A 15,286-nucleotide genomic window follows, 5' to 3' on the forward strand; every position below is an offset into this window, starting at 1 on the left:
TTTGAAATCTCTGCCTCAGCCAATAAGCACGGTACGACCCCACAATGGGTTATCGCCATTAAAATCTCCCAGAAGTACAAAAGGTTTAGGGAGTTGATCAACCAGTGACCTGTGCAGCTAATACTTTCAGGAGTATTGCACCATCTGGAGGAAGAGATACATTGCAGACAGTTATTTCCTGTGTTGTCCTTATTCTGACAGCCACAGCTTCAAGAGGGGTTTTAAGGGGCACATGTTCACTACAGACTGAATCTAGGACATAAATGGAAACTCCACCTGACACTCGAGTATAGTCGCTACGGTTCCTGTAATATCCCTTATAGGGATTTGCATTGCAAGGAACCAGGTTTCCTGGAGGGCAATGCAGATACCAGGTGTAAGGCTTAACAGTTGCTGTAGCTCAGCCAGGCAGTGGAAAAACTGCCGCAATTCCACTCGAGGGTAACATTGTGAGACTGGGAAGGCATGGAACATTCAATGAGGCAGTTTACGCCTCAGGGTCACCTGCTGCTACCGATTTATTGCCTGAGCAGTCTATATCCATTGTGTGAGGATCTGGCGAAATATAGGTCCTCAGCGGATGCCAAAATCTCCACCCCATCCTCAGCCGCAGAGCTTGTAGGTAGCGTTGGTGTGGGTGCCACCGCAATTTCCTTGGTCTTGGGGGTCCTCTTTTTGGACTTTTTCACTGCTCCTTGGGTTTCTCTGGCTGGAAGGACTTCACTGATTCAGGCTCAAGGACTGATGATCGTGAAGCCCTACGGCCAGCCGCTTTTGGGCACTTCAGCCACTGGCAGGTGTCATCTTTCCCATTAGCAGAAACCTGGGAAGGGAGTGACTGAAGGGACTCCTTCCTGGCGAGAGGAGCTGAAGAAGACTTACGCTTCTCCAGCCGAAAAGTGGGAACTGGTGTCCCCGATAGATGGGGTTGGGGGGGGGAGGGGGTGCTCCCAAGGTAGATGGTGCGGGAACAACAGGTGGGAAGTGCCCCCCACCATGAAGGGGGCAGATGTAGCCTTCTGGGTCTGAGAGCTGACTAGAATTCGCAGAACTGCTCTCATAGTGGCGGCATATGAGAAAGTCATAGCCACAGGATGTAGGCTCTGGCATTTTCTCTTAGCCTCAGTGTACATCAGTCAGTCCAGGGTCTTGTATTCCATGAGTTTCCTCTCTTTCTGTAAAATCCTGCAGTCTGGCGAGCAAGGTGAATGATGCAGTCCGCAGTTGACACTGATGGGAGGCAGGGCAGACGGAGTATTGAGACGTGATGGACGTCCACAATCTCGACATGTGATGCTGTAAGTACAGCATGAAGACATTGGCTGAACTTCCAGCACTTGAAGCACCGCATCTGGGGAGGGATATATGGCTTGACATCACAGTGATAGACCACCACCTTGATCTTCTCAGGTAAGGTGTCACCCTCGAAGGCCAAGATGGAGGCACGGGTGGCAACCTGATTATCCCTCTGACTCTGATGGGTGCACCGGACGAAATGGACACCTCGTCGTTCTAAGCTGGTGTGCAGCTCGTCGTCAGACTGTAAAAGAAGGTCCCTGTGGAAGATAATACCCTGGACCATATTTAAGCTCTTATGTGGTGAGATGGTAACAGAAACATCCCCCAACTTGTTCCAAGTGAGTAAAGTCCGTGGCTGGGCAGAGGATGCTGTTTTTATTAAGAATGACCCACGTCGCATTTTGGACAAGCCCTCCACCACCCCATACTTTTCCTCTAAATGCTGTACAAAAAACTGGCTTCATCGAAACAAAGGAGTCCCCATCAGTTCTCGAACATACAAGGTACTGGGGTGAGTAAGGTTCACTGCCTAGCATTCCTCCCATGGTGTGGCCAGGGATGGGAATGATTTAGGATCATACTTTCTTGCACTGTACTGAGCCTTGGAATGGTTTGAGACTACTGGTGTTTGATCACCATTAAGTGATAACGTGGTACGCTTCATCATCCATCATCTGCCCTGATGCCATCCACTCTGACCAGGGGGCCTCCCCACGGTGCCACCCAGCTGCAGCAAAGGCTTCCTGGCAGGATGACCATTGCTGGAAGTCCCAATGCCCCAGGATGACTGGCATCTACTCAATGGCATATGCGGGGAGTTAACGGCACAGGCATCAGCAGAGCGATCCCCGTATTGTCAGGGGGCTACAGCCAACAGGGTACATGGCAGCCCCACCACAACAGACTGGCTACTGTGCTGGATGTGAGGTGCAAAGAAGTACATGGTCACCATCGGCGCAAAAAGCGACACTGCATAGCGCATGGTGGAAAATGCACCCAGGAAGGTGTCCTCGTCCAAGAGATGGAGAATGAGGTGGACTGCAGTGTGATGACGAGGAAGTGGGCTGAAGATATCAAGGCATGATGGACACAATGCACCACGTAAGGTACCCTTCCCCAATTGGCTCACTCTTTGGGAAAATTTTGAAAGATGGAGGTCAAGCCCTACACGAAACCATCACATAAAGGCCGAAATGTGTGGAACCCCTTTTAGTCACTTGTTACGACAGGCAGGAAGACCTCGGGCCTATTCTAATCCCCGGGTCCGCATGGGGTGGGGTCGCAGAGTCTGGAGTTCAGCAGAGAACAGGTTGGGTCATGTTGTAGGGACCTGAGGAAGGGTTGTGAAGCAATGCTGGATGTGAGGAATTCTTGGAAGGGGTGTAAGGGGTGCTGGACCAAGTTGGATCATAGTCGGAACTGTTTGAGGCAGGGTTCAACGCATGATCAAATGCAGGTTTAAGGCTGAAAGCGAGACCCTTGGATAGTATAGATAATTCAGGAGGGGAGAGATGAGAAGTTGAGAACACTGTACTGTTGTGAAACTTCCTGGCAGATTAAAACTCTGTGCCGGACCGAGACTCGAACTCAGGACCTTTGCCTTTCGCAGGCAAGTGCTCTACCAACTGAGCTACCCAAGCACAACTCACGCCCCGTCCTCACAGCTTTACTTCTGCCAGTACTGTTGTGACTGGCAGATGGTGTATATTGCCAACAAACAACATCATGTTTCAAAAACATGCTCTACAACATGACAGTTGTGAACTCTGTGCCTGTTTCACCACATGTGCCATCTGGATTCTTTCCCCAGAGCCCCCCCTCAGACCTCCGCAGGTGGGAACTACCACTACATATGTCCTTGTTTCTCGCCACCCACCTGCCCTTAATTTATGACAATTTCTTCGATCTCAGGATTTCATCACAATAGCTACTTCATTCTTCACTCTGTTTCAGTTTTCTACATCTTCAATTTTCTTGCTTTCTATTTTTTGTCATCCCCCTCCCACCTCTTAAGTACAATGCACTTAGCTTTTCACTCTTATTGACTCTTGCACAATGTTTTGGCAGTAACACCCTGTGTTCCATCTTTAAACTCTCATGTTTTTAAATCGCACCTAGTGCTGTCCCATCGAATCAGTCTTTCCTTCTAATACCATCCCTCAGAGTCTCCACTGACCCACGGTTCCGGGTGACTTTTGAAATCTACCTATTTTCCTAGACCTGGCCAGTCCTTTTCCTTCACCCCTCTTCGTTTCCCTTGAACCCTTCTTCCGGAAAAAGGAGCCACTGGCTCCAAAGGCTTGCACAATTCTGGCCTCCTTTTATGTGCATGTTCTGTAGTCACTTCATGAGTAGATTTTTTACCTACCCAAAAACAATATTGTACTGCACAACCCTTCATTACTATCAGCTGCATGATATGTACAAACATTTGTTAATTCTGAACAGGGTTCAGGAAGATAAAGGCAGACAATCACTACAAGAACAATAACCGCAACAGTAATGCTCAGTTCGTGATTTTTTCTGATAACTGACACCTCAGTTTGAAAATGGCAGAATTTCGATAATTTGTGAGGCTGAGGGATACATACCAGATTTTCAAGTTTGCGTTCTGTTTTTATTTCTTGTTCACCAGCAGAAGCAGTGGTGGTCTCTGAAGTATCAGTCTTTTTCTCCACGGTGTCACTTGTACCAGTTGGTATGGGAGCTGTGGCTCTTAATGCCTGGAGGACTCTGCCGAGAAACTGCTGAGTTGCACTCTCATACAGGTCAAAGGCGATCTGGCATGCCATCAGTGCACTGTCCTGTGGGAAGAGAAATCTTAAAAAAATGTACTTTGCAGATGGGTAATAAGTCACTCATAACCAAATGAAGAAAATCGTGTGTTCTTAACAACCAACAACTAAGTCTAAAATCTATAATTTCATGCCATACTAATGATATGAATATAATAGAGGGAAACATTCCACGCGGGAAAAATATATTTAAAAACAAAGATGATGTGACTTACCACACGAAAGCGCTGGCGGGTCGATAGAAACACAAACAAACACATACATACATACACACACACAAAATTCTAGCTTTCACAGCCAATGGTTGCTTCATCAGGAAAGAGGGAAGGAGAGGGAAAGACGAAAGGATGTGGGTTTTAAGGGAGAGGATAAGGAGTCATTCCAATCCCGGGAGCGGAAAGACTTACCTTAGGGGGAAAAAAGGACAAGTATACACTCAAACACGCACACGCACGCACACGCGCACACACACACACACACACACACACACACACACACACACACACATACACATATCCATCCGCACATACATAGACACAAGCAGACATTTGTAAAGGCCATATTTGACATATTTACAAATGTCTGCTTGTGTCTGTGTATGTGCGGATGGATGAGTGTGTGTGCGCGCGCGCGCAAGTGTATACCCGTCCTTCTTTCCCCCTAAGGTAAGTCTTTCCGCTCCCGGGATTGGAATGACTCCTTACCCTCTCCCTTAAAACCCACATCCTTTCGTCTTTCCCTCTCCTTCCCTCTTTCCTGATGAGGCAACAGTTTGTTGCGAAAGCTTGAATTGTGTTTGTATGTTTGTGTGTCTATCGACCTGCCAGCGATTTCGTTTGGTAAGTCACATCATTCTTGGTTTTAGAAATATTTTTCCCACGTGGAATGTTGGCAAACATTCCTACAGTAGTTGTATTACATGTTTATTACGTTATAAATAAATAAAAAACTTTATTGTAAATTCAGTGCATTAGTATTTGTAAAATTACTTTCATATAGTGTTTATTAAAAAATGACGATCATTCCACTTGGGACCTGTGGAATGGTACATTAGCTTATTTGTTTTAGTTGTAAATATTTGTCATGTATTGTTGTTTTCCTGACACGTTCCACATCCTGGAGGACCTCCTCACTACGGATCAATTGGAATGAAAGTAAATCTAATCTAAACTAAATCAGCTATCCATCATTCTGGAGTTTAGATGTGAAAAATGGATCATAACGAAGAAAGAAAGATAAGAACAGAGCACAAGCAACTGAGGTGTGTATCAGAGGCACTACTGGTATTATAAGAAATAAACAACACACAATTCAGAATGAAAATGAATGCCCTGACATTTAAATTAAGATTACTTAATTTCAACAAGTTTCCCTTGAGCTGCTGGATATCCCAAGAATTTAGCTCCTCAATCAGGTACAGAACAGAAGAGCAGGTATGGTAATCAGCCATACAGAGCTTCCTCAAACTCGTCCAACTGTTACAGTGCGAACACTGACACCGAGTTCTTACTGTTACATCTTCAGAGAAGGCTGGCACAACATTTACCATCCTGCATGTTGTCCAAGATATATAAACTAAGCCTCACTAATAGTGCCAATTCATACATTTCCTTTCTTTGAATATAACAAAATATGCTGAAGTAACAGCTTTTTACTGTATAATACATAACACTTACCTCTGTATCCTTGCTAAGTTTGTCCAGAATCTCTGCTACAGCCAAAGGGTCGTCAAGAAAGATGAGACACTGACACATGTTAACATAATCTGGAGTGGCAAGATTCCTATACAGATCAACTAATGACCTAAGAACTGTGTTCCTGAATCCACGGTTCTGAATGAGGCTCATTGCCACCTGGAAGGCGTATGTTAACATTCCAAATACGTCATCCTGAAAAGATAAAATAATTTTTTTTTCCCAAAATGATTAGTGATAGCATATCAAGTTGTACATAAACTGGAAAATTTTATGCCAGACACGTATGGATATTTATAAATTTGTTTGTGAATTATTCGAGTGGTGAAGTAACAGTAGAGTTACTAGTTTCAAAAGGCGGTATCCAAACTCCAGTGGCTGTATATGCTTCTACATCATGATATTACTGCAATACTCAGAAATGCATTTCGTGTGTTGCAGCACTGAGATATTCCACCCATTAAATGATTAACACACATTTTTATCAAGAGTAAAGAGTTCCTCAGCAAACCATAAAATTATGAAGGAGAATTGTTGCCAAGTACCTATTTTCAGAAGGTTATGCAGATGGTATGTGACACTATCTCAACTTTCTGAACTAGAAGTTTCCTCCTTAGGGAGGAGAGACAGGTAGTTTGGGAAGGTCAAAAAAGAATGGTAGGTCACTCCAACAGCAGGATGAGAAGGACCACATGTAAGGACAAAGAGAAGACAAAAGAGCATAACACATAATTCATTTCATTGTTATGTAAATAACTGGTTCCTTTTTTTTAATAGAACTGCAGTACATTTTATTGTATGTCAATTATGTTTCACATAAAAAGTACTAGACAACATTGTAACTAAAATGGTATGGTAAGATCACATGCCACTTTTAAACATTACTCAGACAGCAGTATGCAAATATATGACTTTCTAATTCTGAGAAATCACCGAGTATGTATTCATAGCACCCAACTTCAAAGTGGATAAACACAAATTCTTACCATAAAAAAGGGCCAGCAGCAAATACAGTAAATATTTTTCATTATTACTATAATGTTGCTCATTAAAAGCTATTCTATGAAAAATTATGATTGAGATGTACAAGGTAAAAAAAGGGAATGGGGTCATCAGGAAAAGTTTTGTATGTCATGGTGTCAGGACTGAAACTGCCCTACTGCTACATCCTCAGAGAATGTGCCACAGAAATGAGGCCTTTGCCTGCAGGGAGGAGGATGAAGCAGCAGTGTCTGCCTTGAAGTTGCATATAATTTAGGGCTGGCAGTCTGATCATATTTTTCAGGCTGGGCCGGGAGGAGACACTGGAAGAGAGGAACCTTTGGGGTGCCAAGAGAGGGTGGTACTTATATCTACATACATACATCACAAGCCACCATATGGTGCATGGTGGAAGGTACCTTTTATCACTACCAGTCATTTCATTTTCTATTTAACTCTCAAATTGAGGGGAAAATGACTGTCCATATGCCACCATATGAGCCCTAATTTCTCTTATCTTTATGGTCCTTATGTGAAACATGCATTGGTGGCAGCAGAATCTTTGTGCAGTCAGCTTCAAATTCCAGTTCTCTAAAGTTTTTTTCAATAGAGTTTAGTGAAAAGAGTGTAGTCTCCCCTCCAGAGATCCCCATTTGAGTTCCCAAATCATCTCCATAATACTCTTGTGTTGATTGAAGCTACTGGTAAGAAATCTAGCTTAATCTAACCTGGTGGTGGCCGTGAATACCCAAGCAGTATAAAAGAATAGGTCACGCTAGTGTTCTGTATGCAGTCTCTTTTATACATGAGCATCACTTTGTTAAAATTCTGCCACCAAACAAAAGTTGGCCATTTGCCTTCTCTACTGCAGTTCTTACATGCTAGTTCAATTCACATCTTTTTGCAACATTAAACCAGCATATTTAATAGACATCACAATGTCAAACAGCATAGTACTAATGCCACACTGCAACATTACGGCATTGTTTTTCCTACTTGTCCACATTAACTTACATTACCTACATTTCGAGCTATCTGCCATTCATCACACCAACTAGACATCTTGTCTACACCATCTTGCATCCTTAGGCTGATTCAAAGACAACAACTTCCCATACACCACAGCATGATCAGTAAACATTCACAGAGTGCTGCTCTCGCTGTCAGACCATTTATGTATATAGAGAATAAGCACACTTCCCTGCGGCCCTCCTAGCAGTACCCTTGTCTCTGATGAACACAGGACACTGTACTATTGGTAAGGGTCGGTAGAGGGAACACTTCATTTAATTTCTATAATAATGGGTGAGATCACCAACTAGTTTTATTTTGCTGCAATTGTCAACACTTTTGGCCCATACTGAGACAGATTCAGACTCATTTATTTTACAATGATAACCAACGGCATGGTGGACATGTAATACGATTTACCCATCTCTCTGTTGTAGACTAGAGTCAAATACTTCCCCAAAATCTAGAAATATGGGAATTGCCTGTTGCCTTTCACACATGGTTTGCTACCCTTCTGCCAGAAGAAGCAGCAAACGCTACTAGGATCATAAGCGCCCACTTTGGTGAGTAAAAACTGTATTTAGGTATTTGTGTTTAAATGAAGAGTGGCTACTTGTGTACATGTATTTATATAATGTATATTTAATCAATGTATACATCTCGATGAAATCCATAGACTGTATATTGTTTACAAATGTATATTAGATAGATGGGTCCTTCTCAACCGATGATCTAACCGACTTTCCCATCCTTCCCAAACCTATCCCTGTTTCTTGCCATTGGAAATTACATGATAGTTCTTTTTTTACTTTAAATCTAGCTATTCGCAGTAGAAGAAATTTGCCCCCTGAAGAAGGCCACTGGCCAGCCATTTAGTGCCATTTCAGCAATTTAGTACCAAACACCTCTGAACAAGCAAGCTTCAGCTCATCAGTGTGTGTCCATAATTAAACTAATGAAACACCCAAAAAAGTCAATTAAATTTGGAAAATTACTTACGAACTAACACTCATTCTGTCCTCCCCCCCCCCTCTCCCCAAACACACACACACACACACACACACACACACACACACACACACAAAATGAAATTTAACATGGAAGAGGAAAGCAAATTTTAGCATTAAATCATAAATCAGCTGAAAATATAAAGAGAGGAATATCTGGCAAAGTGAAAATTTGTAGACCATGATAAGAGTGAATGAAAATTTTCTCACAGATTCTTTAATGGCTCTTTCAAAGATATCCATCCGACGAGTTTCCAGTGCTAGACCAAGAGCCTGGCGATATTGCCCATCATCAAGACAGCGCTGGAACATTCTATTTACAATAGCTTCCAAACGGTGATCAATCTTCTTCGCATCTTCAGCGTTTGCTGTACGCTGCTGTGTGTAGAAATCAATACATTTTGCTGCAACCAAAAAATGCAAATGCGTAAGAATAATCTCAGAGAATCTAGCAACAATGCAGCATTAGAAGCAGCAAAAACATTGCATTAACATATCAAGATTAACTTCATTAAGTAAATGCAGGAATTTTCTTTTGCTTTTACAAAACAGTGAATTTATAATACAACGGAACCCAGATACAACAACATTCAAAGGATCTTGAAAATTATGTTGTTATAAACGAGTGTTGTAACAGAGATTCGTATTGTCAGTCTATTGTGGTGGAAAATGGAAAAGAACAAATTTATTTAGCCTTATTTTAGTTTGCATACAGGTTTCACTCTTAAGCTTACATGCATACAGTATACATAGCGGTGTATCTAGTACTCACCAAACTTCTTAACTTAGGAATGACAGTCATTTTACTCTGTTGTCCATTTGCCCAATACATACTTTCTAAATAACATTCTGTATTCATTATTTTATTCGCAATTTCACTGCTCCCTCCCCTATCTTCATAGAACATGTTTATAATCTTAATGGCTACTCAAGTGCCACGCACAGTAGGATCAGCACTTTCTTTCTTTCTTTCTCCTCCTCCTCAGCTCACGTCATGATCACTGTGACCCACATTCTTCATTTAATTTGCAATTTAGTCTTCAGTTTGCACTTCATTTGTAATAAGGTCATCCTCTATTCTTGCATATATTTCATAGTTGCACTGACAGAATATCACAGTTTGTTTCTTGCAGCAATCCATATGGTGCCAGATCAGTGTTATCACACGTGTGTTGCAGTGGCATTAATTCCTTCATTTGTGATTCCTGCATGACAGAGGTCTTGATAGTTTGGGCTATGACCCAGCAACAAGCTTTGGTAAAGTATCTGCCCAGATCCTTCAGTGTGACAGAATAACCCTACTTTTTCTCAATGCACAGTATCATTTTCAGGAATATGAGCTTACAAGAGTGGCATTTCGGACTACTAATTAATCCTTGGTCCATGGGCTGCAATAAGCTTTTGTATTTGCAGGAAGAAAAACAAACATAATATTCTCCAGACCAGAGAGTGCAGGATGTGGTGGACAGTTGCCAATTAGAACCAGTATCTTCAATGTCTGACTTCTGTGTTCCCAATCCCAATGCCGTATTACAGTTCAAAAAGTTCGCAGGTCATCCGGGAATTTGTTAGCATTGTAATACACCGGTAGTTTTTTTACATGCTTAGAACAGCTATGATTTTTTACTTGCCTATCACGAGCAATTTTTTCTTCTCAGTTCCACTTGCATTAACATAAACCAGAGCTGTTATTCAGTCTTTGGGTAACTTGCCACCAACAAATTTTTCACCATTTAATTTTAGAGTTTTGTCAGGTGCCAATTTAAAGAAAATGCCAGTAGCATCTGCATTAAAGATGTCACAGTCTGCATATCCTTCATGAAGCAAAGCCCACAAGGTAATGAGCCATTGTTGGATTCTTTCAGTATTCACACTGTTGGCTTCACTGCTCATTTTGCCAAAAGTAATGCCGTGACTGCTTGAATCTGTCAATCCAGCCACTGCTGCACATAAATTCCCCATATTTTAATTTCTTGGTAAGTTCTTCCATTTTCACCATAAAGAGAGGTCCACTAATGGATACATTGTTGTTTCCCTGTTGTTTAAACCACTTAAGCAGTACTTCTCACATCACCCCATTCAGCTTTTTATAACTGCCTGATTTAAGATCCATTTTGTTCAAATGCAGTAACAATTTTATTCTTGTTCTTCCAAATCATTTGGACTGTGGAATTTATAAGGCCAAACTGATGGCATAATTCAATCATTTTAGCTCCATTCTCGATTTAGTTAATCACTTACTTTTTCTTTTACTGCCATGCTATTCAAAATGCGCGCACTTCATAGAAGATTGTTATGGAAACTAATACCACATGTACTGTTGACGAGTTCTGTGACTGTCACCACTACTGTAGTATGAATGCCCTAGGATAACAATCAGGTGAGGAATCTATCCAACACCTATTGCCAATGGAATGGCAGAGAGAACAATATGCTAAGTAGTCTTATTACAAGAGATTTCCTTCTACAGTACGTTGATTCTTGGAAAATATTGTTGCTAAATGAGATAAAGCGATTCAAAATGCGTGCACTTCATAGAAGATTGTTATGGAAACTAATACCACATGTACTGTTGACGAGTTCTGTGACTGTCACCACTACTGTAGTATGAATGCCCTAGAATAACAATCAGGTGAGGAATCTATCCAACACCTATTGCCAATGGAATGGCAGAGAGAACAATATGCTAAGTAGTCTTATTACAACAGATTTCCTTCTACAGTACGTTGATTCTTGGAAAATATTGTTGCTAAATTAGATAAAGCGATGTTACATATGAGGTATACACATATATATCTGTCATATTAAGCAAGGATGAAAAGTATGTTTATTACGAAGAATACGGACATACCACAAATCACAATGTTCTAGCCAAGTTGTCATAACCAATGTCGTTATAAGAAAGTTTAAACAGTAAACAGATTGAATTTCTCATTTGTATTCAATTGCTAAGAATAGGGAATACCAACAACAACATTTATATGCAGATGTTTTCTCAGTCTATTAAATGCTTACACTTTCTGAATATCTTCTTGGGTAGGAGTTTACATTAACTTGTACTATTTTGACATCAACCAACTATTCTACCTAACAGATTAACAGCTAGCAGGTTCTGAAATAATACCTCTACATATGATGGCAAAGCAATTCAGCTGGATTTACCACTATCTCAGTACTTAACAGGAACTGTAACGAAAGTCTGCAGCTTTTTTATTGTAACACAATTGTGACAAAACCCCACGCACACTCACACATGCAATATACTTCAGAAGTTTATTACACCGACCCATTTCTTGTTAATAATTGCATATCTTAAGAGCTATGAGCACTTTTTTGTCTTCACTACTATGAAACATCTCTTCTGCTGAAGAAGTGGTCATAGCTCTCAAAGTATGCCCACATTTAGCCAAGACTTTTTTGCTTCGAATGATCTTTCCTGACATATCCCAAAACATTTACCATTCCTAAAACATTTGTCATTCTTCTTGGGGTACACCAAATAACCTTATGTATTCTATTATGACGCCTGCCACATCTAAATTCGAAACAATATGGCATATAAACAAGTTGCTACTAGCTTCTTTCAATTAAGGTGGACTTGCCTACATTGGTATCTGGTATTCCCAAATAAATATGGTTGCAGTGTGCATACATGAGCACACACAGCTACATGAGCACACACAGCCACTCTATACTCCACCTGCTGTGGTTGCACTAGGGCAAGCAACAACCTGTTATTTGCTCCAGTGAGGCCAAAGAATCGGGAGTATTTCCATATCTATCTATTTTCTCATCAGTTTCACAATATGGCATCACATTCTTTGAATCTGTAAAGTTTCTTAACTATTGTTTCACTGCTTGTTCTCCATTTTTATTTCAAGCTGCCAGCTTATTTGGCCTGTGGAACAGTGTAAAAAGAATTTACACACCAAAATGTCACAGTAGGTGCCCTGTGTGTGTGTGTGTGTGTGTGTGTGTGTGTGTGAGAACCTCTCCATGCTCAGATAATTGAAAATATGAGAGTTTTCGAATAACCGGAATCTCAAGAATAAACTGTAGTGGTCTGGCTCAGCAAATATGAACACACATGCTCATGAAAAACATTTAGACAACAGGATACTCCATTCTCTATGGTAACAGTACGAAACTGAAGCAGTGGATCAGGGCTCAAAAAAAAGTATATCTGCTCGTTTTGACAGCCCACTGCTTCTACCTGAACCCTAACAAACATGTTTTGGATGAACTACAGTTCTTTCGTATTTCCAGTCCAAAAATCTAGTAAGTGTACTGGAATAATTAAACTCTGCAAAATAATGTCCTACATACAACCATTACAGGTTGGCACCTTTGCAACATTCAACACTAAATGTCTGTCAACTGTAGGCTGCAACATATCTTTGTAAAATAGTATTTGTAAAAGTGGTGGATCAGGTTGTGAACATATCGCCAATCTTAGTAACAAAAATGTTTTGTTTGTGTATAATTTAGTAACTATTAACTTAATGTAATTTTTCTAACTGAAGACAATATTTTTCACCTCATCTAACTGGAAAATGCTGTACAAACACTGCATTAGAAATGAATGTAATTAGAAATGCCCAAGAATGACTGTGTTACATCTTAGCATGTAATGGCAAACTACTATTGGAAATTAAAAATAATCAAAGTAAACAAGTGTGAAATGTTGAAAATTTTGTAAGATAGATGCAACGCACAACTGAATCTGTTTTGATTTCTAAAGGCAGTATTTTACAACTCTCAAGTGATTCAGGAGTGACTTCTTCAAATTACTAAAAATTACCTTTTTCTGAAGGCCAGCCCACGTGTCTGACGCGTAACAGGTGAATGGGTAACATGTAATTCCCAGCCCCAAGTCAACAGGTGGGGTTTGCACATACCTTCTGGTACATGCCAGGCCCAGGGAGGAGCGGTTGCCTGAGCTGCTTCCTTCCCAAATAGCTGATTGGTGCCTCTAGCAGGTGTTCAGGAGATGTGAGCCGAGGCACGAACAGTCACCTAAGGGAGGTGCATCCCCTTCTGAAGAGGGCACCCAGTTAAAAGGAATGCACCATTGGAGAAGCTGGCAATCATGGTGGATTTTCTCACTATGAGCCGATCATCATCTCCACAGTCAACGTCTAACAAACGTAAATTGCCCACCCTGTGAAATCCTGCTCTTGTTTACGCAAATGGCATTTTGATTTTGGAGACTATTTCTGATTCTCAAGCATGCTTCCCACTTCACTTCTCCACAGCTATTCTGTTCGTGTTGAGGCCCACTGAACACTGAAATCTACCTGTAGTGTTATTTACACTAGGCTGTTCGATGGCCTGACCAAGGGAGAAATCTAAACATACCTTTCTGATCAGGGTGTCATTGCAATTCATTGGGTGATGAGAAAGGTAGATGTGTCCTCAGTGCCCACATGCACTCTCTTTCTCACTTTTCATAAAGTAGTGCTTCTGTCAAAAATCAAAGCTGGTTTGAAGTTATCACAGTCTGACCGTACATTCCAAACCTGATGCGTTGCTACCAGTGTCATCGTTACAATCACACACTAATGTTCTGTTGATACCCAGCCAAATGTGTAACCTGTGGTAGAGATGCTCACGAGGGCGACTGTTCACCTCCTCCTCCCCCCTGTATCAACTGCAAAGGTGACCATGCCACCACCTCTCGAGATTGTCCGGTGTGTGCAGGCTGTCCAGGAGACCCGGGTGAAGGAAAAAGTGCCTTACCCAGTTGCTCGCAAGTTGCTGACTAATCACAAGCCCTGCATTTACTATCTGACACCTACAGTACAGTTCTTGCTTACATCCCACTCCACGAAGGACGTGGCCACGCACACATCCGACCTCAAATTCAGTACCACTGTTGTAAAATTGCCCAGTGTAATGATAGCATCCCCGTCTCCTTCTCAATCTGTGCAACAAGCCACCAAAATCTTGCCTCACAGAGCGAGGCAAAGGGGACAGCAGGAATGTTCCCACAAAGACTTCCTATGTACCTCCAGGCAACAAATATCTGAGTCTTCCCCTGCCAACCAGAAGAGCTCCAAGGAATCCAACAAAGATAAACGGTCCAACACCTCTGTAGACCTCAAGGAGCAGGATCCTCCAGCCTTTGCACCCTGTAGCACTGAGTCTTCGAAGGGTGGCACTCAGCAGCTGCCGAGGTGACACCCCTTCATTTTTTCCCTCCTCTCCTTTCCTCGTCATGACTCTCCTCCAATGGAACATACACAGCCTTTGATCAAACAAAGAGGACTGCTCTTATAATCACAGGCGTCCACTTGTTTTCTGCCCCAGGAAACAAAATTGCATCTTCACGACCGCTTTGAGTGCTCTCATTTCTTCCTAGTCTGCTTTGACCTCCCCCCATCCTCCCTGAGGGTGGCATTCCCTCTCATGGTGGAGTCATGCTGCTGATACAGGATGACGTTCATAGTCAAACCATCTCCCTGACTACCTGGCTTCAAGCTGTTTCAGTCCGCATTTT

General features: G+C 41.8%; 1 protein-coding gene across 2 annotated transcripts in view; it reads right to left on the reverse strand.

The window, feature by feature from the left end:
• LOC124596469 (26S proteasome non-ATPase regulatory subunit 1) overlaps positions 1-15,286 on the reverse strand; it is a 357,823-nt gene that overhangs the window by 330,704 nt on the left and 11,833 nt on the right. For both annotated transcript variants that reach the window (XM_047135609.1, XM_047135608.1), the window contains exons 4-6: positions 8,998-9,191; positions 5,771-5,983; positions 3,891-4,103 (exon numbers count right to left, since the gene is read on the reverse strand). In XM_047135609.1, coding sequence (XP_046991565.1) covers positions 3,891-4,103; positions 5,771-5,983; positions 8,998-9,191 — 620 coding nt within the window. The remainder of the gene's footprint in view (positions 1-3,890; positions 4,104-5,770; positions 5,984-8,997; positions 9,192-15,286) is intronic.

This window comes from Schistocerca americana, chromosome 2, assembly GCF_021461395.2.
Source record: "Schistocerca americana isolate TAMUIC-IGC-003095 chromosome 2, iqSchAmer2.1, whole genome shotgun sequence".
NCBI classification, from domain to species: domain Eukaryota; kingdom Metazoa; phylum Arthropoda; class Insecta; order Orthoptera; family Acrididae; genus Schistocerca; species Schistocerca americana.